The following is a 23,757-nucleotide window of genomic DNA, read 5'->3' as shown; positions in this document are numbered from 1 at the left end:
ACCTGTGATACGACAGTATCTCCCATAGCTTAAAATGACACTTTTAAAGTTCAACCATGAAATAATAGGTATCTTCTGAAATTGTAAAAAGTCTAAATAAACACCCTTCATTAGGATGAAGAATTATGCAGAACTTTGAGCATCCTATTATCGCTAACAATGCATGCTACCACTTGTAAGATTAGTTGAAAACTAAATGTAGTATGTTTTGCAGCAATCTGACCAGAGGAACAACTAATAAAAAGATGTCATCTCATACTCTGTCGTTAATACCTACATCTGACATCTGTATTCATCTTAGTATCTAGATTATTAAAGTTGGAAAAGTTTATGTGTGAAATACAATAGCTGAGGAATTAGAATATTTGGTCTCAGTGTAACAAAGCAACATTATTTCCTTAAAAAAGATGATTAAGTTATATACCTAATACGAGTTTGCTTTTTAATGCATGATAAGTTATCTGAGGAGATTAACATTAAGATAATAATAATAATAACACATAATTTTTAACAACCAACATCTATGAACAGGCAGTTTTAGGACTACGAATTTGTCTTTTTTCCTTTTCAAAAATGCTGAACGTGGACAGGTATTAACTTTATATATCCTTGGCTGGCTGGGTGGGTGATTGGAGAAAACAGGCTGGTTTGTCTAAATGATCATTCCTTGGATCCCATACCTACAGGTTTCCTACATCTACAATAACCACCCTGGAAATTAAGGCTGGTTCTTGTGCAGTTAATTCTCTGTTGATTCCTACAAATACTAAATTAGTCCTACTTCGCAGATAGCTTTGCACAAATTCAAACCAACTTTTCCTGTATTAAGATGGCCTTTAAAATTATGATTGACCCAGGAAGTACGGACTCTGATTGTGTTTCAAATGGTGATCTATGGCTGAGCTGCTACCCCAGAGTAGAAAGAACATCACCTGCAAGGTCACCTGCAAAGCTGAAATGACAGAATTCCCTTCTCCTTGGGAAACTTGTCACCTCCATCAGGGCATCCACGTGAAGAGGTTCACAAATGACTGTGCATGCTTTACTTCTTAGGACCACTAATATTCCCAGCACTCTGCAAGTTCAGTGGTTCTCAGCAGATGTCACAAGAAGTTCCTACCTGGACCAAGCTATATCCTGTGCGCTGGACGAGTGTACGGAGGGCTGCTTCCTTCTGGGTGCCGCTCAATCCATCCCCGGATTTTTTATTTGATTCCATTGAGAGTGATTATCAGCAAAAAATCAGGTTAATTAGGGTTGCTCACTGAAACCAAATTTAAGATAAATTAAGTAAATTACTGTTGCCAAATCCAAATTGTCCTTTTCATCAAGGACGTCTTTAGGAAACATTATAAGTGAGTCAAGATTAGAGCAGCTAACAACCGCACACAGACAAGGCGGGAAAATGTCAGATTCGGCCCCCTCGTTAAGAAAGAATTTTTAAAATAGGTTTAATTTTAGCTGAGATTTGGAAGTCAAAAACATATAATAGCCATTCTCCAATTAGAATACAGATCAGTAATTCTTAAACCAATTTTCTCAGGATGCTCAAAAACAAAGTAGTTCACTTCAGTTAAAAGAATATACTGAATAGTAGTTGTAGATGTGGGCAGAGGGCAGTGTCATCAAATCAGACTAACTAGGACAGGGTCTGAGTTAGGATAGGGCATCAGGAGTCTCTGAAATTGACTGTTCAGTGTCTTACCTAACACATTTATCCATTTATTCTCCAAAGATAATTCCTAGAACAGGGTGGGCTGTGTCAGATATAGAGAAGTCATCATGCAAACTATTCTATGTATTAAAAATCTGACATTAATTCTATGAAAATAAGACAATAGTTCCTGTTGAGTGGGTGTTGGAAGGGTTTACTAACACTTGGATCATAAGCCACACAGGCCTGACTCAGTAGAGTATGTAAGACCTCTGCAAACTCTAAGAAATTATGAAAGTCCCCATATGTTTCTGTACATAGATATGGATATGTGAGGTCAGCATTGTCTTGTCTATACTTTCTACTTGGGGAACATGATTTGAACGCCATTCCAAATATGATGGATGGTCAAATTCACAGATTCCCAGAGCAATGATAGTAGCCTTTACAGAGGTTCGAGGCTTTGGTGGAGAGAGGCCCTCCAGCTCCCGTGAGGGTAGGGGCATCTGCTGCCCTGCTGGCTTAAGTATGGGTGACTCGGTGAAGGGTTTATGCTGAGTTTTCACTCTGCTTGATCTGCTCTGCCAGCCAACACAGTGGTCTGCATCAAATGCAAATCTACATATTTGTCTAAAGGTCCTTCTTTTATTTTTTGTCCTATTGATTTAGGTTTCCTGTACTGCTTTTGGTTGTCAGTTAAAGATTCAGAATGAGTTGACCAATTAGTGATACAGGAAACTGAGTCAAAAATTGAATGGCAGGAAAAAAAAATGAGGCTGAGGTGATCATTTCCATAAAATGCAGCGTCAAGGATTATAGTACCAAAATAATAAAATAAAAATGTTCCCGAACTAATAGCTAAGTGTCACTTAAAGACTAATATCTTCAATATAATTTAGAAAACCAAAGAATAAATATGTGACATTCCAGAGAGAGACTATTCACTGGCTGTTACAGGGACAGAACAATTTCATCCTCCATATATAAGCACCAGCGTTCCTGCCTTGCTCTTTCTGAAAATTCTTGCTTGCTTCTGCGCCTGGCTGATTGCATTTATACTCATTCATTCTTTCGAGAAGTGATTAAGTTAGTGCTGTCCGTGCGCCAGCTCCACCCCCTGTTCCACTTTCACTGTGTTGTATGGGCATTCTGCTAACTCCTTAAGTCAACAAACCTGTTTCAGTGTCTGTTCTTTGCAAAAGGTAGTGGTTTAAATAAAATCCCAAATTAATATTGTGGCAAAGACAAATTAGAAAGTTTCTGTCTAACAAATCACAGTGGTGATTTGATATATACGTGGCAATCTGGGTTGGGGCATGTACTTGTACTAACACATTCATAGTGTAAATACTCTTTCTATGGATACTACAAGGTAGAGGTAAAGTAAGACCGAGATTCATCTTATAATCTTAACTGCTGGCGAATATGCTCATAAAAATCGCAATGAAAAAAAAACCATAAGTCAAGATGGTATCCTTTTAAAACAGGCAAACAAATAAATAAGACCACAAAAGACATTTTGAAGCTTTACAAAGAAAACTAGCCTTTAAGACAAGATCTGACTCTTCCACTTTTCCTAGATGCTACTAAAATCATTTGTGTTCATCAGGGCACTCTCAAACTCTCCCACTGAGATGAATTTCATCTGCAAGAGCAGAGACCACAGTTGAGCTGGGGTCTGATGGGGTTATTTATGTATGCCTTACAGCTGAAGGCAAAGTCTACAGTCTCTTGGCCAAGTTTTAGATTTGCTCTTCATTGAACTTCATCTTTTCCATCAAAAAGATAACAGTTCATGGTGAAACAAGTTTGCATTTGCAAAACCTGCCCTCAGCTTTGGTTAATAATTAGAAAAACATGTTGAAGGTATTTTGACATCAGAGAGGTCTTTTTATCACATAGAAGTTTACTCTTAAATTATCAAAAAAATCTGTATAATGTCAATATACTCTCAAGTCACTGGAAATCAGGACATGATCTACAATTTTTATTTCTGAAAAACACTCCCCTCTTTCTACCCTGACTTAATCTGAATCCTAGATAATTATATTTTTTAAGCAGATCAAGCTTTTGCTTAAAGTTTGATCCATTTGAAATAAAAGTTCTGTAATGCATTTACTAACTTTAGCATCTTGTGATTTTTTTCAGACATGAGACTTTTGCATTTTTTAAAATATTTTTTTAGTTTGAGAAAACAAATAATACCCTTAGAACCACCAAAAATGGCTATCTTAGGAGACAACTGCATTCTGAAAGAATAGTTCCCAGTTTAGTTTATTGAGGCAATATGATTCAAAACCTGAACATCACAGACATTAAGATAGCTGGAGGTGGAAGAAGGCACTGATGAGTGTTTGCCATTTATTAATTGAAAACTATAATATTCTTGGAATTGCTCTAGATACTGGGGATATAGCAGTGAATAAAACAGACACCGCCACACCCCCAAATCTCCAGGGATTTACTAGTAGGTGAGAGAGATAATAATCAAGAAAAATATGTAAAATAGATCAATTTTGTGCTTGTGATAAATTGTAAGGAGAAAAAATGAAGAATGGAAGAGGAATATGATATGTGTACGGGTGAACTTTTAGATAGTGTGGCCTTGATAAAGTGAATTTGGGAAGAGACCTGGGTGAGCTGAGGGACGTATTTGGAGTAGAGCATTTCAGGCAGAGGCACCGGCAAGTGTAAGGGCCCTGAGGTGGCAGCATGTTGCAGCATGAGTGAGGGGCTCAGTGTGGTAGAGGCCGAAGCTGAGTGAAGGAGGAGGATTTGAGGACAGAGAAATAAAGGGAGATCAGATCATGTAAGAATTTTCAGGTCACAGTAAGAACGTTGACTTTTGAGCTCAGATGTGAAGCCAGATGTGATTTTACTTATATTTTAACAGGATCCCTCTGGTTGTTGAGAATACATTCTAGGGGCTGGGGGCAGGGCAAGCCCAGGGTAAGGCAAATGAGATGAGTCTTGCAAATACAGGGCTGGATCCTGCTTTTATTTAAGATGTTGGTATTTTGTTCATTATTGATTTTTTTTTGCATCGATTCTTCTTTTTTTAAAATATTGCATTAAAATGTTATTTGTCTTGATTGCTGAGTTTTTTTGGCAGCCCTTAAATATTGTACTCCACGCAAGTGCCTCACTTGAGTTGCGGTGAGGGTAGGGTTAAGGAGAGAAGCAGACGACCAGTTGAAAGCTATTGCAACATTTAGGCAAGAGCAGTGGCTTGGAGATAGTGGGGTGGTGAAAGTGGTAAAATATTAGATATATTTTATGGATGGATTGGATGTGTTGTGGGAGAGAAAATGAGGAGTTAAAAGCGAGACATTGATTTGGAAGTACAGATGGCATCCTGATGATATATCATCAGTATAGAGATGATTTCCATGAAACCAGATGACATTACCTAGGGACTGAGTAGAGAAAAAGTCCAAGGACCTTTCTCTGAGGGCACTTCAACTTAAGGAAGACAGGAAGATAAGGAGGAACCAGCAAAGGAGACTGAGTTGGAGCAGCCATAGAAGTAGGTGGAGGTCTAGGTGAGTTGTATGGTTTTGAAACTAAGTAAAGAAAGGGTGATGAGAACAAATGGGTAGTCAGCTGTGCCAAATGGTGCACAGTAACATGAATGGTATCAAGTAACGTGAAAACCTGAATAGGAACACAGTCCATGGAGCTGGACTTCCCGTGTTCATATCTTCCCTCTGCCTCTGATTGTGTGCCCTGGGCAAGTTCCTTAACCTCCTACCATCTCGATATACTCAACTGAGCCACTTATAATCCCTCTCTCAGGGTTGGGTTGTTGTATTACATGAATAAATAGATTGAAGGGACTTTGGAAGAGTTCCTGGCATAGAGTACATGCTAGATTAGTGTTAGGCATAGATATACAAAATACAAAAGAGGGAAAAAGAGAGAAGCAATATAATCATCAAGCACCGCAACTTCTCAATTCAGAAATTCAGAGATTCTGCAATAAGAAATCCGTATGCTCATGGAACAGCATAGTTAGATGAGAATGGCTGAGAGAAGAAAGGGACAAAGAAATTGACTTCGGATGGGGAAGGGTACAGTCAGTATTACAGGAGAGAATCATAACCTCCTGAAGCATTACTTTCCTTATTAGGAAGCACTCCAACATGACTGCTCACTGCTTTTTGCTTATGTTGGAGAACAGAAATAGAGTGGAGAAAGAGCAAAGTAATTCCAGGAAGGGCCTATCGGAGATGACAGAATTTCCTTGTAAATTTCCATCTTTTCCCCTTTCCTTCTTATATTCATTCTAAAAATGGGATGGTAAAGAACAATAATATGAAAAAAACAGAAATCTCCTGCACAACTCTTGGCTTTCATCAATCTGTGATCAATGTCTTCCCACCCCCTCAGGAAGTATCTTTTTGTTTCTGGCAATGGAATATTTTGTTCAAATGTATATTTACCACCAAACCTGCTATATAACAATATTCTCTTCTTTTATTCCTCCACCTCCATCCTAACGGAGAGTCTCTGAGCCTAAGTGTCCTCATAGATAAAATTAGGGTAATAACAGTTCATACCTCATAGGGTTGTTTTGAAGATTGAATTGAAAAAATTTAAAATAATACTTATGGTGATTACTGGTGTTTAATAACTGTTAAAACCATTTGTGCAGAGGATAAATTCCCAACTCAGCATGATTTATCATTCCTTCAGCACTGGATTCTAGACTCCCCTTCCAGTGTCATCTACATATCCCACTCTCTTGCCAAACGGAATTGCTATGTTATCTTATGCCTCTGCTCTTTCTACTTGGAATGCCCTTCCATTCCCTTCCCTTCCCTTCACATCTCCTAACTTTGCAAAACTGTCCCTGCCAATCCTTCCCGGCTTGATTGAAATGTCTGCTCTGGGAAGCTTTCTCTGATGTCCTCCATGGATAAGAGTGTATGCCCCTTCAACAGAGCTCTCAAGAAACACTATATATCCCTGTATTATTATACACTGTACTGTGTTTGCTTATATGTCTATCTTTCTCAACAAATTGTGAGCTTTCTGAGTCTAGAGATTATGTTGTGTTCATCTTTGCCCTGAAGGCTTAGTCTGACATTATGCCAAGTGCTCAATCAATATGTGTGGAATAAATTAAAGACTTTGGATCAGCAATTTATAAATTACAGGGACTTGTACCTGATCAGAAGTAAAATTAATCTTAATCTAATGTTCTAATACTTATGACTTCTTTTGTTCCAGTCACTTCTGGAAAGTTCTATCCTGGGATGAACTTGCTTTATGTGAGAAATTGATTTTAGTGTTATCTCTGCATTTATGGATATGTCATCATATTTGTGAGAAAGACAAGAATAGTAAGACTTTCAGAGTACAAAGTGATTGAAAAATAGAGTTGACATTTGGATTCACGTTCTCCTAGCCTTTCTGGTTTTACATTTGCAATGTTAGTGCCTATTTGATAAGAAAAGGAGGATTTAAGAGAAGTTATTGAGGCTCAAGATTTCTGCCTTCCTGAAAGTCACAGGTGCATTGGAACGAACAGCCCCTCTCCCCCTCACTTGGCTGAGACTGCTCAATAGAATTTGCCAGAGTTCACTACTGGGCAAGGTCAGAGCTGCAGTTCTCACATGTCAATGGGTCCTGGTTCAGGGAAGGTGCCAGGGAAACAAAGATAAGAAGAAAGTTGGAGAAGGGGAGTAGGTAGGGGGTAAATTCTGTCTTCAACCTAGACTTGTCCTCTAGACATTATGTGCTGCTCTGTAATTGTAACCACGATATTCAAACAGGAAATGTTTTTATTTTATATAAAATTATTCCCACAATAAGAGCACAGTTGGGGGAGGACAAATATGAGAGGATTTTAAGTAATATTTGCTACCTAGGTTTGCCTATACTCTTGGAAATATTGGAAGATCTTAATGCCTTAGTGGAACACAAGCCAACAGCAGGGGGAGCAGAAAAAGTGGGAAAACTAGTGGTTTTGTTTTGTCTATGTTTTTAAAAGCCTGTCGAAATTATAAAATGGGCAAGACAAGAGAAAAGGTAGCAAAAGTATGTGAGGGAAAAGTATACTTACTTTTCCAAGAAAGAATTGCTTGGAAAATGAAAGAGCAGAAATAGCTGTGAATGGCAGGCAGAGAAGAACAACTTGGTGATGACAGACAAAAGCAGAATAAAAATGGGAGGCTTCTTGATTAGAAATTGAATGAAGTAATTATCCTTAACAAAAAGGTCAACACCTACTAACAATTAATATTGAACATCTGCTGCATACCAACCATTGAAATAGGAAGTTAAGAAGTTCTGTTAATATCTTAAGTTCTCTTTTACTTCATTTACTTATTCTGTTTGACATCCAGAAGAGGATGGAGAAAGGAACTGAGTTGGAGGAAAGAATGGCTCTGGCTTGGTAAGCAGAGGAGAGTTTTTCTTTTATAATTGACAGGGAAGAAATTGGAGCTGGAATGTTCCCCACATGAATTTCACAGTGATGATGGCTTGACTGGCCCTTGGGACCCCTCCAAAGCAAGCCCACTCTTCGGCATTTCATTATGCATGGATATTGCAAGATGTGGTCTAAACATAACTCTTGTGCAACATGTGCCAATGGTTTTTATCATGAATTGCAGTCTTTTAGTTTCCCCTAGGAATTTTACACAGAGGAGCTCTAGGGCGCACTGAAATAGTTTATGAAGAATTTATTATCATCAAATTGGCCTGATGATATTAAGTAAATATTACTTTGCATTACATGAAAAAGAAATATAAATGAGCTCTAATATTCACCTTGGAATAACATTTACAATAGGTTTTAAGCTTTTATTGGAAGTGAAATAATGAGACAGTTCCTTTATTTGACCACTGCATCATGAGCCATAGCAAATTAATAGAGAATAAGTATCATATAAAAATCTGATATGTGGCCTTTCATTTTTAAAAAGCAATATATATCAACAAACAAAAATTAATTAACCAGAATCCTCTCCATGTTGTGAAGGCATTACTAATGAATCATGTATTAATTTGAGCCTTAAATTGGGGCTTAGGCAAGACTTAACATTTTAAAAGACAAGAACTTAAAGGTATTCATAGTGAATAAATAGATTTTATTTGTAACTGTTGACAAAATCTTCTTTCTGTAATAGGTTACATATTTTGCATTTAAATTTCAGTTCTGCCACTGTGATTTTAATTTTTCTGAGGCCCAGTTTCCTGTTCTAAGAAAAAAGAATAGGAACAAGATTTCTGAATTACTTTTTTTAAAATAAGGATTAAATGAATAACATAATAGATCTGAGAGCACTTAACAGCGTTTGGCATTCAGAAAGCGCTCAATAAATATAAATATTCCTTTCTTGTTCCCTGTGCTCTACTTTCGTTGAGTCCTCTTAGCCGTCTTTTATGGTTCTCTGCGTGGTTATTCTCCTTCCTAGCAATTGTCTGAGGTGGAGAGAAATGCCATTTTGAATCTATTATCTTTAGCACTTTCATATTGCTTTGATAATTGACTTAATTATTTTATGTTTGTTTTCACGCCTCTGTACGAAAAGGTCCCAAAGTTCTGAGACTGCATGTTTGTCATCTCTCAAAGAGTATGTTAGTGTTGTAATGAAAGGCACAATCTAAATATCCAGTGACAAAAGAAATTTGAATAAGCAGTGATACAGTACAGCTAATAAAACCGTTAATTGCAAGGAATATACAATAATTTAGACAGGTACTTATGGAATATAATCAAGTAGAAAAGGCAGGTTACAAAACAAAATGTGTGGTGTGATTTCATTTGTATTAACAATTTTTTAATTCATTTAAAATGACTGGTTATAAATGCTAACAGGGTTATCTCTGAGTGATGGATTAATGGATTACTTTTGTTTCCTTCATTTTTACTTCTTTAACTACTTTTAGCTTTCTATAATATATCATTCTTATGCTTATAATTGAAAAAATTAAGAATTACATTAATAATTGAAAGCAATGAAAATATGCCATATCAAAAACTGAGATGTGTTCCATATCATATTCTGAGGAAACATAATAATTTATTAAAAAGAAGAAAATGTTCAATTAAAGAACATAGGAGAAGAACAAAATGGGATAAACAAAATGATAAGGGATCAAAGAAAAAGTTAGAATTAATAAAATTGAAAAAATGTGTAGTTGATAAATAAATTAAAAGTGATTGAAAAGATCAGTAAATTAACAAACCTTTGGCAAGCCTGACAAAGAAAGAAGGAGAAAAGATATTTTAAAATTAAGAGGGGAAAAATGGATATAAGCACAGATCCAGAGATTTTTAAAAAAAGGAATGCTCTTACCAATAATTTGAAAAATATAGACGCAGTGAGCCAGTATATAGGAAAGTGTGAATTTTCTTTATTGCCTCAAGAATAAGTTGAAAATTTGGATAAACAAATAATCGTAAAATACATACAAAAATATCCAGTAGTTTTCTCCCTGAATACCATCATATTCAGATGGTTTAGTAAGGTAAGTTTTGCAAGTTAGTTAAAGAACAGATAGTTCCTTTGTTATATAAATTCTTTCGAAGTATGGAGAATGATGGAACACTTATGAAACTATCCCAGAGATCTTATCTCTCATACAAAACCAGACAATGGTGTCATAAAACTATAGAAAGTCATAGATTAATAATACTTATCAGTATATATTTGAACCAAATGGAGAGACTTTCAAAACAATACAATACAATAAGCAAGATGGGTTCATTACAAGAATACAAAGATTATTCAATATTGTTAGTTGAATTGATTCATTAGTGAAATTTACTTCATTGATAAAGAAGAAAAACACATTAAAAAATTTAAAGTGGCAAATGATAAAATTCTATATTCACTATCAATTAAAAAAAACCTTAGTAACTTAGCAATTGAATAAAACATCATTAAATTGATAAAGAACATTTATCAGAAACATGCAGCAACCATCATACTTACTGGTCAATCACTATAATCATTCATTACCATTAAAAACAAGTAATTCAATTATACAAAATATTAGAACTAATAAAAGGATACTACAAGAGGAATTAAATAATAAATCTTTTCTATTCAATAGATATAGCAAATAAAATATAATGAGAAAATCTGAACAATACAAACAAAACTTATAAAATAAATAAATGAGTAATATCCAAGACATATCCTGTATAAATGGATGTCTTCCCGTTTAAAGATGTCAATTCTTCCAAGATTATTTAATGTAATTTTAATTAAAATCCTAATAAAGTTATTTTGACACTTGACAAATTGATTCCACAGTTCATCTGGTAGAAAAAAAGTACAGTAAGGCCATATGTATTGAAAATAAGGAATGATTTGGTGAACAACCCTAATCAAAAGTAAGAATTAAAATAGGAACTGGAATAGGCAAATTGATTATTGGAATGGAATATAAAGTCTATGCCCAAAGTTTGTTTATATTGGAATTTTCCAACAGATACTATCTCAAATCATAGGGAGAGCATAGACAATTTGAAAACAATAGTAAATTAGGCACAAAATCTCATAACCTACACCCAAATTCTAAGCAGATTACAGAGATAACCTTTAAAGACTACTTTAAAGTCTAAAGTAGTCTGTATAGCTACTGTAATAAAATGCAGGAGAATATTTTAATTATTTTTTGGTACAGAAGGTCTTCCTAACTAACTATATAAAGAACCACAATGGAAAGACCAACAGATTTGACTATGTAAAAATGACAAATCTCTGGCATGAGATAATGATAAATGAAGCTAAAAAAGAAGGCACAGACTAGAAGGAAATAATCGATATTTATATAGTAAACAGAGAATTAATATCTGCAATATATAAAGAGTAATTTTAAATCTATTATAAAAGACTCACAAATTAGTGGACAAACAGGCAAATGAAATGGGCAGTTACCTCACAGAAAAAAATAAATAAAAATGGCTCATAATATTATTACTTAAATGTGGTCACCATCTTCAGTGATCAGGGAAAGGCAAATTAAAAATAAGATGACATTTTTTGCCTAGCAAGTGGCAAAAATTTTAAAAGATTTTAAATAATGATGACAACAATAAATTCAGCTAGCATTTATTGAATAATTGTATACTGTGCTCTAAAAACCTGAAACAAAATTTTTCTAATCCTTGTAATTCAGTGGGATAGGGTTATTGTTTTCTTCTGATCTGGGTACTAAACCAAGGTAGAGCGAGGTTAGGTAAATTTAGATGATGTGCCTAACGTCTCACAGGTAATAAATAGCAGGCCCATGATTTGAATCTAGGTCACCCAGGGCCAGAGTCTTTGCTCTTAATGATTAAGTTTTACTTCTTCCCGGTTTCTCACCTTAAGAAATAGGCAGGTGGAAGGAGAGAATAATATCTACCCTTTGTCCTTAAAATGTTGCTATAAAGAAGGCATGATACCAAGATGAAGCTGATAAGGCGATCCTATGAGCCTGTTCTCTCTTCCATTGTTTTTTTTTTTGCTTGGGCAGGGACCAGGAATTGTACCCAGGTCTCCAGCACGGCAGGTGAGAACTCTGCCTGCTGAACCACTGTGGCCTGCCCTCTCTTCCATTGGGACAGATGATCTTGGTCATCTAATTCAGCTTCTTTGCCAGAATGGAATGACCTGGACTCTTACTCCAATGGCTCCTTTGAGTAGTGTTGTGGCTGGACTGTCTCATGTCTTGCTTGTACACATCCAGGATCTGTCCCTTTTTAGATATGGCCTAATATGGACACATGGTCATCACTTGCTCTCTGTTATGCTCTGGGCCATGTTGGAAGGAAGCATCACTCCTTAGCAGAGCACTAAGTCTCCATGGTTTACCCAGTGATGGGTAACTTGGCAGGATCTGACTCAGATCTCACATTTATTATTATTATTATTATTTCAAATTAAAGTGCTGGTTCTGTCCTCCCATTGATCTTTAGGTCTGCTGGAGTGTGGATGGCCCAAGAGGAATAAGTCCATCAAGGACCAAATAGCTAATGGATTAGTGTAATGGTGGGTGACCAAAGCAACAAGGCCTACTCGTAGGCACCAAATACAACATATTGCGGGGTAGGGCCTTCTTTGCCTCCCTCAGATGACCATATTAATCCTCACCATTCTTTTTTCTTTCTTCTGTCGCATACTCTCTGCCATTCTTTAATCCTTTACTTTATTCTCTCTCCTGTTCCCTTTGTAATGCCCAGTGCTAAAGAAGTTGCTGATCCCATCTGGGATATATACCCTACTTTGCAGACAAAGGATTAATTGTCCCAGAGAAGCTGTGCTGATAGGCCCAACCTGCTAAAGAAATAGTTATTTTTGCAAAGATATATAAGGTCTGCCACTGATATTTTGAATATTGCTTGTTGATAGGATATTATTTAAAATCCATATATCTTCTTGAATAGAATAATTAAAATAGGGACACCTATAGGGAAAAATAAAACTGTCTGTTTGGAGGAAAACAGTACTATTGGAGTTACTGAATTAGAGTTTATCAGAGAAAAAGAAGAAACCAATGCATAATAGTCAAATGATTATCACATTAATGTGAGTGTGTGTGTGTGTATGTATGTATGCGATATGCCTGGACTTAATCTGGCTAATACAAATATGCAAAAGGGGAGGATATGTCTCCCCAATTTTTATTTATCTTTTTTACTATTTAAAAATGAGGACTCAGAATACAATATCATTTTTTTAAATGTCCAAACTCTTGGGAAAATTAAGCACATTTGGTCCAAAGGTCATCTTTCTCGTAAAAAATCCTTATATCTATAAATCCTTTTTGTTTTGTTTGAAGAAATAGTTATTTCAAACAGAATAATTTATTTTTATTAAAAATATCTGTTTAAAATAGCATAATTCCGGATCCAATTAAAGCACCCTTTAATTTTGAGCATATTTTTCAGCAGGCAGAATTATAGAGGTATATTTTAAATGTTTTAAAAGATATTTCACCATTTATTTGCATAACATGCCCTTTGAAATCAATGAGAAGCTCCTTAAATCCCTAGGATTTACTTTGAAGTGATAAATTACACAAGGAAAGGAAGCATTAACCTATGTATGTCTTGTCAAAATAGAACTTTGAGATTTAACTGCAAGCATTTCTAAATTTTAGCAAGCAGTATTACTGGAGCTATTCTGTGCTCAAGCGCATCAGGTCTCCTAGACACACCAGTTATTTCTAATTTTACTTCTTAGGTACCTTTGACCTTTGTTTCCCAATTGCCACGTGCCTTGGATTCCTATCCTTCTTTCCGCAATGTCCCCTGCTAAGACTAGTTCATGCCTGCCCGTAAGGTCCTGTGTGTATGTGGGTGTGCTAGTGTGTGTCTACACATGAGCACACATGTGCATGTGCCTATACACATAGGGCTGAATATGCCCCAGCACCCGTGTTGGCAGCTTGACACTGCACAACACAGCTTCCCTACCTGTTCTTTCCTCCCATCACGAGCTCTGACACCAGGCTTCCAGCCTGTGCTCACCTGGAACAGGAATATCAGAAAGTCTGAAAGAGGAATTCTCCTAAGTTGCCTGTCCTTGGCAACGCTGGAAATTGAGAGATAAATAATAAATTGTTATTTAATCCCCAAAAGATTTTGGAAAATGTTTACAGCATATGGAATCTGTGCATGTGCTGGGAGAGGAAGGATAGGTTGTGGGGAGAAAAAGGAACTTCTTAGAGTCAGACAACACAGTAGCTTTCTACTTCCCCTAATTATGTATAACCTAGGCTACCCCTCTGGTTTCTGTGTTGTGATCGTTCTAGGACTCGTAAGATGTGGCCTACAAGTGGGTGATACGCTATCTTCACTCAGTGATGAAATGCACGCTTTCCCACCATTTCCAAATTCCCTAAAGGGGTCTGGGAAAGAATGGGCAGAGCTGAGAAAATCCTGGAATGACAAAACCTGAAGGGAAGAGCAGAATTTTTCTGCATATTTGTTTAATAATAAACTTCACTTTAGAGTGGTTTTAGGTTTATAGAAAAAAGGAACAGGAAGTCTAAAGTTCCAATACATACCCCCATACATCTTTTTCCATCACTAACATTTTGCATTATGTGGTTCATTTGTCACAATGGATGAACCCACATTTATATTAGTGTTCATCTTTATGTTATGCAGCTCCAAGAGTTCTAACAGATGTACAATGTCATGTATCCACCATTACGGTATCATGCAGGATATTTTCACTACTCTAAAATGCCATGTGCTTCACCTAAGTCATCCCTCCTCCACTCCTCCGTCCTCCCAGAAACCCAAGGCAATCACTGATCTTTTTACTGTCCCTATGGTTTTGCCTTTTCTAGAATGTCACCTAGTTGAAATCACATAGTCTTTTTGGACTGGCTTCTTTCACGTAACAATATGCATTTAAGATTTCTCCATGTCTTTTCATGGTTTGATGGTTTATTTCTTCATAAGACATGGAATGATGTTCCATTGTATGGATGCACCACAGTTTGTTTATCCATCTACCCACTGAAGAGCATCTTGGTTGCTTCCAATTTGGGGCACAATAAAAGTTAGAAGCTTCTGTAAGCATCCAGGTGCATGTTTTTGTGAGGATATATGCTTAATTTTTATGTTGACATGCATTGGTTATGTGGTTATTACAGTGTGCAGTGCAGATACCCTCCAACTTAAAAGCAGATGTTTATTTAATAGTCCTGGGACCCATTATTGAAATGGTGATTACAGAGACCTAGTGACCTCTGAGTGCTGTATTTCCTTTATTCTTGATCTGGAGTTATTTTGTCTCTGTTCTCTAATCAAGTCTCCTTCTGAATTTAGTTGTGGCATCTGGTTTCCTTACACGAATTTGAAGAAATTAAGTTGGAAACTCAATTTCTACCAAGATTGCCAGTCAGTGATCAATGAAATACATTTGATCCCCAAATGAAGTATACAAAATCTTTCTAAAGCCCTGTGTTACATTGGCCCTGAGGCAATCTGAGGCTTGTAATGAAAGACAACCTTACATTTCTTAGTTTGCCAGGGCTGCTATGACAAATACTACAGACTGGTTGGCCTAAACAACAGGAATTTATTGTCTCACAGTTTTGGAGGCTAGAAGTTTAAAATCAAGGTATTGGCAGGTCATGCTTTCTCCAAAGTCTGGAGCATTTTGGTAGTGGCTTGCTGGCAATAAATCTCTGCCTTCATCCCTTGGTGGTCACCTTCAGACTCCTCCCATGGCTTCTACTAGAACTGCGCCCAATTTCCTCTGCTTACAAGGTCTCCAGTCATTTTAGAAGAAGGCCCACTCTATTTCAGTTTGGCCTTAACATCTTCAAAGATCCTATTTACAAATGAGTTCAGTGAGGGTAGGACTTGAGCATATCTTTGTGAGGGACATGATTCAATCTACCATAGTTTTTCTTTTAGGAAATTAGTTTATATATATTCTGATTGTACACTAATTTATATGCATCTGCATAAACCGTCCTTACTTAATTCTCTGTTCATCATTTCTAGTCAGTCACCAAGACCTGATACTTTGTCCTTCTTTTGAATTCCCACCACCATTATTTATCAGCTATGCTACCGTACTTCATATCTGGGATATTGTCTCAATTCTGCCTCTAGTTTTTCCTAACTCTAATGCACTCTGCAAAACAGTGGGTAACTTTACTAAATATTCCTTTTATTACGTTACTCTTCTTCATGAATATTTTCAGTCATCCTACGTTTCATGATCTATCAATGTCAATTTTGCAGTTTCACCACCCATCAAAATTATCCTGGTATTTAGAGGCTGCTTACTACATATTTGTTGAGTTGAATGGAAAGCCTCCTTGATTACTCCAGATTTTCTTCTCTTTCCCCTAATTTTCTGGTTTCTCCATACAACATTAGAATAGGTAATATTTTTCCTGAATTGTTCATTAATTGATTCATATGTGCGAAGGTATCACAGTGGGAAAAACACTGGATCATGGATTTAGACTGACTTAGGTTCAAATACTAGAGTTCCATGCCTTAAGAGCTTTGCAAACTTGAATCCAGTTATTTACCCAGGCACTGATTTCTTCATTTGGAAATTGGGGAAAATGATGCCTGCCTCATAGAAAATATCACAGTGATTAAAAGAGGTAGGGTGAGGACACAGCTCGGAACCTCATACATGGCACTCTAATGTCACCTTTTCTTCTAACTCTTCCCCTTATTGGGGTTCAGAGTCTTTGTGTGTCTCTTTCTCCCATGGTAACATGAGGAAGGAGAGCTTAGGATCACTGAGCTTTAGATTTCAAACCCCTTTGAAATCTGAGTTATTGAATTATTATTATTGGAAGTATTCATGCTATGTTTGTAAAAGATAGACAAAGGGGTTTTAGATATTATGAGTCATAGGTTTTCTCTTATCACACAATACCGTAAGGGACCATATATTGGCATTCCTTCAAAAATTCCAATTCAGTCAATGCCATTGTATTAGGACCTGTATATAATAAGGGAAGACCATGGAGGAATTAGAGTCTGATGAGCATCATGCTCAAATGACTTTAATTTAAAAATCAACATTATTTAATAGCAAAATAAATTCTTCCTCAAAGATTAGACAGACATCTGCCATGCAAATCCTTGATTTACTCTCTGGTTACCTCTCCTCTGCATCTTCTCTTTCCCTTCATCAAAACTTGCTTGTCCTAAGTACTAGTCCTACAAGGCTTGCCAGGGTCATCTGATAAGTGATTTTAGGAAGAAGTGATAATGGATGATAATACCTCAAAGTGTCCCTGTTACCCACACCCTGCTTTTCTACTAATTTTTTTTTTGGAAAGAAACTCCTAGAAATGTACTCCTATCCTAAATGAATCACTCTATTCAGGCGGGTAGAACTGTTATTTGGAAGTTTCTCGAAGTGCAAAATTAGGCCAATTTAAATATGCGAATCCTTTGGCAGACATAGAACTGGCAGCCCAATGATTCATCCCAGGGGGAAGGAGGGTGTGCCCTCCTCCCATGCAGACAGGGCTTGAGTGCAAAGGGGCCGAGCGACAATTACTCTGTGATCTCAGCCATGCGTCTGTGGCTCGTCCTGTGGTGGAGTGCCGGCCTGCCCTCTTTCTAGGTCGTCCCAGCCTGGCGGTCTCTCCACGCCACAAAACGGGTCTCCTGCCTTAGGGGAGTCACCGAGTCTCTGGTTGCCTCAGTCCACGAGTCTGGGCAGACACGGTGGGACTCAGAGTGAAGGAATAGTCCCCTCGGCCTGCTAATCTGTCTTCCAGAACTTGTACAGAGAATCAGGCTGAATGGGAGGGGAGGGCTAAGGGCGCGCCCGATGGACAGGGTGCTGCGCTCAGTTTCCCACCCCGACAAGAAGTGTCCTCTCTCCTTGGGAAGCTCACTCAGCTCTCCTCTGTTGATGAAGCTATCTCAAAAGTTTCCTTCTAGCTCTAAAATTCAATGCTTCCCAGTGTTCCAGCTATCCTGTGTGTGAAGGGTAGGGGGTGTCAGACTGCCAGAGTTGGCGCCTGCTTCCACCTCTTATTAGTGGAGTTGCCTTGGGCGAGTTTCTCCATGTCTCTAAGCCTCAGCTTCTTTATCCAAAAAAAGAGCATAGCAATCGTTCCTTTCTCATAGGTTCGCGATGAGGAATAAATGATTTAATCCATGTGCCTGGCATGTGGCAGGAACTGTATAAGTACCTAAGGAGCTATTGTTAAACTCATCACAGCGTGCCAGTTCTAACTGGTTGATGGTGAAATCCTGAACTGGGAAGGGATACTGGGGATCTTCAGGGTAGAAGATTGGAAAGATGATTCTGAGATAGTCACCTACATGTATAGGAACACTTCTGTCCCCATGGCAACGGATTCTTATTCTGACTTCCACTATAAATGACTAGAGGCATTAGGGTTGAAGTGCACCTAATAAACCAATTTACTTCATGCAGAAGGCTCCAGCTTGAAAGATACATGCTCAACCCAATTTCAATAGAAGTGGACAGAATTCTAAAAATGAGTTATTGGAAAGAAAAGAAATTTGCATTTGCACATAATGCTCTGCCAGTGCTGTTAGTCTGCTTCTTAGAGGACTCTTAGGAGATTTTGGAGAACCCTCCCCTTCCCTCACTTCTTTCACTATATCAGTCACAGCATCTAGACCAGTTTAAATACTTATAGGGCTGATTTTCTTCATGAACTTGCATGGGACTGTTTTTCTTCTCCTCTTCCATGTGTTCCCTTTGTCCTGTCTTCATTGTCTCCCCTCCCTTCTTAGCTGATCAATAATTCAGTTAATGCCCAGCCTGGAAGTTGGATACCCACTACATAATCAGCACTAGGCTGCCTAAGCAGATCTAGGTTTATAAGCTCCGGTTGAGAGCATCTTTCAGTAACTAACTTTGTTACTAGAAGGATGAATACAGACTCAATTGCCTTGAAGAAACTGGCATGCTAAATTGACTCTGAGGAAATTTGGTATGTAAAAAATGCAAATAAATTCTTCAGTAAGAAATGGCTTTTATATTATAATAATCTGTGAAAACCAGATATTATAGTAGTTTTTTTTTTCTGCTGCTTAAATCATTGTTCTTTAAATCATCTGGGCATTCTAAAACACAGCGTTATTTTTAATTGCTGTAGGGAGGGAAGACATCATTACATCACTGAAAGTAGGATTTTATGGAATTGCAAATCAATTTGCTCATTTAGCCATTCCCTCCTGGCAAATTTTCGTATTCTCTCTGGTCATATTATTGACTGAAACAGAACACTATACATAATCGTGCAAAGTAGAGGGAATCATCATATCCTCATTACTACTTCTCCCCTTGATATTTCCAAGGGACCGAGCCCTATTAGAATAAGCAAACCAAGAAAACATTTTATATATAGTTAATACCTATCTATGTAAAATTCTACATACATATCCATATTTTAAAAAAAAGCTTAGCTTACATATCTTTAAAAAATCAAATCAGAGAGCTTAAGGTCACACTGCATTTTAGTCAACAACCAGTTTTCTGAAAGGAAATATTTAAATTTTTGATTCGGATCAATCAGAAATATTCAAAACAAAATTTTAGTTTATTAAAAATTCTAAACAATTTTGAAAGCTGATATCCTAATTCTCTTAGGTGTGATGGGATGAAACGTTACACTAGCTTTCCTGGTCCGGTCAGCAGTGAAAACCTGTTCGTGATAACTGCCTGGCCTTTGCGGGATCAGGCCGTGGAGCAGATGAGATTGAGATTTCTAACGTGAAACGTCCTGGCAGTAGTGCCCATCTTTCCCAGATGCTTTTCCCGGGGGAAGTTCGGACTGCTGGAACTGCACTTTAGAGAAGCCTAGTTACTGTTTCCATGAATAAGATAAAATGGTGTTTATCCTCTGTAGATCAATACTGTTTTGTTTGAACTTATTGAGTCATTTAGAGCCACATAAGGTAACGAAAACCATTGTGCAATAGTACCCAAAGTACTACCTGGCTTTCTAAAGGCGGAGGGGGATAATATTTTAAAAGACAATTATTGAGACAGATTAATACATCAACTGGTGTGTGATGACATGAACATACACCAAGAGAGCATGTCCTGTGGGTTTCAGTGAAAGAGATTAGAATTTTATTTATTTATTTGTTTGTTTGTTTATTTAGTTAGTTAGTTATTTTTGACACTGGCAGGCTCCGGCATGGCAGGTGAGAACTCTGCCACTGAGCCACTGTGGCCTGCCCGAGATTTGAATTTTTAACTAAGATTTTTCTTGAGCACTGTTCTTTAACATGAATGCATACTATGTTTGTTTTCTTTTTTATTACTAAAAATAGAATTGAGTTGTTACTCTAAATAATTGAAATAGGGTTAATAAAAATGTTATTTATTTGTAGATTTTAATTTAAATTATATTAGTATAGTTTTGACAAAAGAGGAACTAATGGGTAAGCTCAGAAAATTTGAAGAAATTCTTTTTTGGAGGTTGTTACAAATAGGGAAATGGAAAACCAAATTTTGCAGAATTCCTACTGTTCACCTGGGGCTATGCTTGACTTTCAGCTACATCATCTCGTTTAGTCGTCACAATTCTATACGGCAGAGTTTATCCTTCTTTCACAGATGAGGAATCTGACGTCCAGAGACGTTAAATAATATGCCCAAGGTCACAAACATAGGGACCTGGGAACAGGCATGCCAGCCCAGTTCTGTCTGGCATTAATCTCTCATAATTAGTTTAAAAAGTCTCAGAGATAGATGTGACCCTGCTTGATGCGGAAAGAGTAGACTAGAAATTCCCTTCGATGTGAAGTGTTGACTCAATTAATTCTGAATGTTATGAATGCTGGGCATGGGCTACCAAAATGAAGTGTTCTTTCCTCAAGAAAGAACATGAGGTTCTGAGGAATACCAGATCTGAGAGATGCTAACAGAGGTTCATTTAAAAAGATATTCTGTTATAAACAGAGAAACAAAACAAGGCCCATGCTCTTGAATATTCACAGTGGAATGAACAAATTTACGCACAGAGTAAATCCCCAGCCCCTGTGAATACAGTAATGGTTACGCCCGTAGACTGGAGTCAGACCATCTGGCTGGGGCACCTGCCTCTGCCACTCGCTAGCTCGGTGTCATTCAGTGTCTTGAGTACCTTATGTGTGCCTCAACTTTCTGACTTGTGAAATTTACAATAATAGCTACCTCGTATGGTTCTTCTGAGAATAAAATGAGACAAGGCATGGAAAGGGCATCAAACAGCTCTTGGCAATACAGTGCTCAGTAAGTGTTCAATCAATGTCTGTTTTTGCGATTCTTATTCAAAGTGCTCATTTAGTAATATCACCCGCTATATATGTCTAACCACTTTATTCGTCAACTTACTTGACAATGGAGCCACTTTTTTTGAGCCTCGTTCATTAATGCTCACTGAATACAGTATAAGATGTTAATATTTGAGATGACACAAAACTAACTTGGTACTAGTCCACTTGGAAATAATGACTAAATATCCAGTGTTTTCACACCCATTATATCATTTAGTTATGTATGCCTAAAGCAATTTATTTCTTTTCCCTGCCAACAATCTTCTCACTTCCCTTATACTTGAAAAATCATTAATTGGGCCAGTAAAACATGTGAGGATGAATCTGTATATTGATTCGGCAGGGGAAGGCCCCAGCACTTTGACAAGTCAGTGATTTCACCTTTATGTCCAGAGCTACACTCCCATCACATGCTCCTCAGCACACGGGATAGAGGAGGTTTTTGCGCCAGATCAATTCATTTTTGATGTTCCTAAATTATAATTAGAGTCAAGTTTACGAATGTATGCTTCACAAAACGCTAACCCTATACAATGCACAAATCATAGGGTATTCTGTACCCTCTTGGAGATACACAATACACATCTGACAATTCCTAGAGTAAGGAATTGGAGCTCATTCTTGGAACTTTGGTAATCATGGAAAAAACCATATTCCAATCAGAAAGTTTAGGAGACTTCCTAAATGAATGGGATATTCCTGTTAACTGTTCTGATTGATTTATGTCTCTAAAGAAAATACCATCATCTTCTGGTTATGAACCATCTTTATGAAGTGAACAAAATGATAATGCGGAAAATATATCCACTGCAGCACAGTTGCCCAAACCACCCGGAAAGGAAAAGGCCTAATAATTATTGATCCCAGGGGTGGGATTTAATGTACTCAAAGCCACTTGTTTTCTACACTTGCTCTCTTTTCTCTTCTCTTCTTTTTTGTCTTTTTTTTTTTTTTTCACTAGAGTCAAAAGTGAATAGCTTTAGGATATTCCTTTGGTTAGCAGGATAGCAAGACTTCACCCAGATGGGTTTGATTTTTATTTTGGGTGGTGGAGGTAGGATAAAGGAGAGGGAGGGAGATATTACTATGTGAAGTCTAAAATATATTAGGAGTTATAACCATATAGAGAACACGGATTCTTCCAGTGACTATTAATGCTATTTCTCCTGTTAATTACATTTTAATGTTTCCCAGGTTCCTAGGACCAGGGCAGGCAGTCATTCATGGCTCTCCCCATTCTCTGGCTACAGTTAAATAAACTTCTCAGAACCTTAGCCCCATTCTTGAATATGTGGAGGTAAAGCTACTTGTTTTGTTTTTAGCTTCAGAAATTTACTAAATCAAGGAGCATACGAGGCAGACATCTCATTTTGTGCTTACATGAGCAATCCAATATATCCGTTTGCTTTCAGGTTATTTCACCAGTATGAAAACAAATTAGACAATTCTTTGGATTAGGCTCTGTAATAGAAGAGGGCAAAAAGCTGTTTTCACTGCATTCCCCCTCATACCATGATACACAGTTTCACAGAGTTGAAATAGAAAAAGAAAAACACACGGACCATACCTGAGTGATTTCAGAGATCCCCACCCGGAAAAGGTTTCCTTGATTATGGCGAATTCAACGTGTCACTCTGGTTATATTCTAATCATCATATCAAACTCCAAAGGTTCAGTGGCTAAGGTTTGGTTTACAATTCTGGGGAGTTAAACTTTAACTCATCCTGTCTCTCACAACCACGTAGCCCTTTGACCAGATAATTGGGTTACTACTGCCCAGACAGAATCTACAAAACCACCCTTGTCATTTGTTTACAAAATTAAAATGAATTTTGCATGAAAAACCATTGATACAAGTATTATTTTAAAGCTGTTTTAATGATTTATATATTTAAAAATTGGAACTCATTGCAATTTGGGTAGCTAAGTTTTTCTTCATATCAGCTCCCTCATTGCTGCTATACCAAAGGGAAATTAATCCCTTTATTAATATTAATAGTATTCTCCAGATAATTTAGGAGAATATTTCTCATGTCTGGTTTATACTATTTATGCCATTGTATTACATGGAATAAAGTGTAGTGTTTTGGGTCAAGTATGTCGATAAACGCTGGCTTACAAACAGAAAATACATGAAGCATTTATATAATCAAGTAAATGGTGCCAGATCAGGTTGGTCAAAATAGGCTGCTTTTTACAGAAGCTGCTCATCCAGATTTTAAGTGGGAACAGTGGCTGTGAGAGCATAATAATCAGCTACATAGTGGGTTTATATGAGAGTTGAGAGTAGAGCTGAGACCATTGTTCATTGTTGAAGTATCTGTTCTCTTGAAGAATAAAGAAACTATAC

At 37.1% G+C, this 23,757-nt stretch overlaps 1 protein-coding gene across 4 annotated transcripts in view; it reads right to left on the bottom strand.

The window, feature by feature from the left end:
* Nucleotides 1-23,085, bottom strand: part of A1CF (APOBEC1 complementation factor) — a 76,502-nt gene extending 53,417 nt beyond the window's left edge. For 2 of the 4 annotated variants that reach the window (XM_077125299.1, XM_077125300.1), the window contains exons 1-2: nucleotides 22,975-23,085; nucleotides 1,121-1,264 (exon numbers count right to left, since the gene is read on the bottom strand). In XM_077125299.1, the coding sequence (XP_076981414.1) occupies nucleotides 1,121-1,219 (99 nt within the window). In that variant the 5' untranslated portion in view covers nucleotides 1,220-1,264; nucleotides 22,975-23,085. The other 2 variants (XM_077125301.1, XM_077125302.1) reach the window with 2 other exon arrangements.
* Between the last annotated feature and the right edge of the window lie 672 nt (nucleotides 23,086-23,757).

Source organism: Tamandua tetradactyla, chromosome 13, assembly GCF_023851605.1.
Source record: "Tamandua tetradactyla isolate mTamTet1 chromosome 13, mTamTet1.pri, whole genome shotgun sequence".
In the NCBI taxonomy this organism is placed as follows: Eukaryota; Metazoa; Chordata; class Mammalia; order Pilosa; family Myrmecophagidae; genus Tamandua; species Tamandua tetradactyla.
The sequence above is the reverse complement of the archived record's forward strand: the minus strand, read 5'-3'. Positions and strand labels throughout refer to the sequence as shown.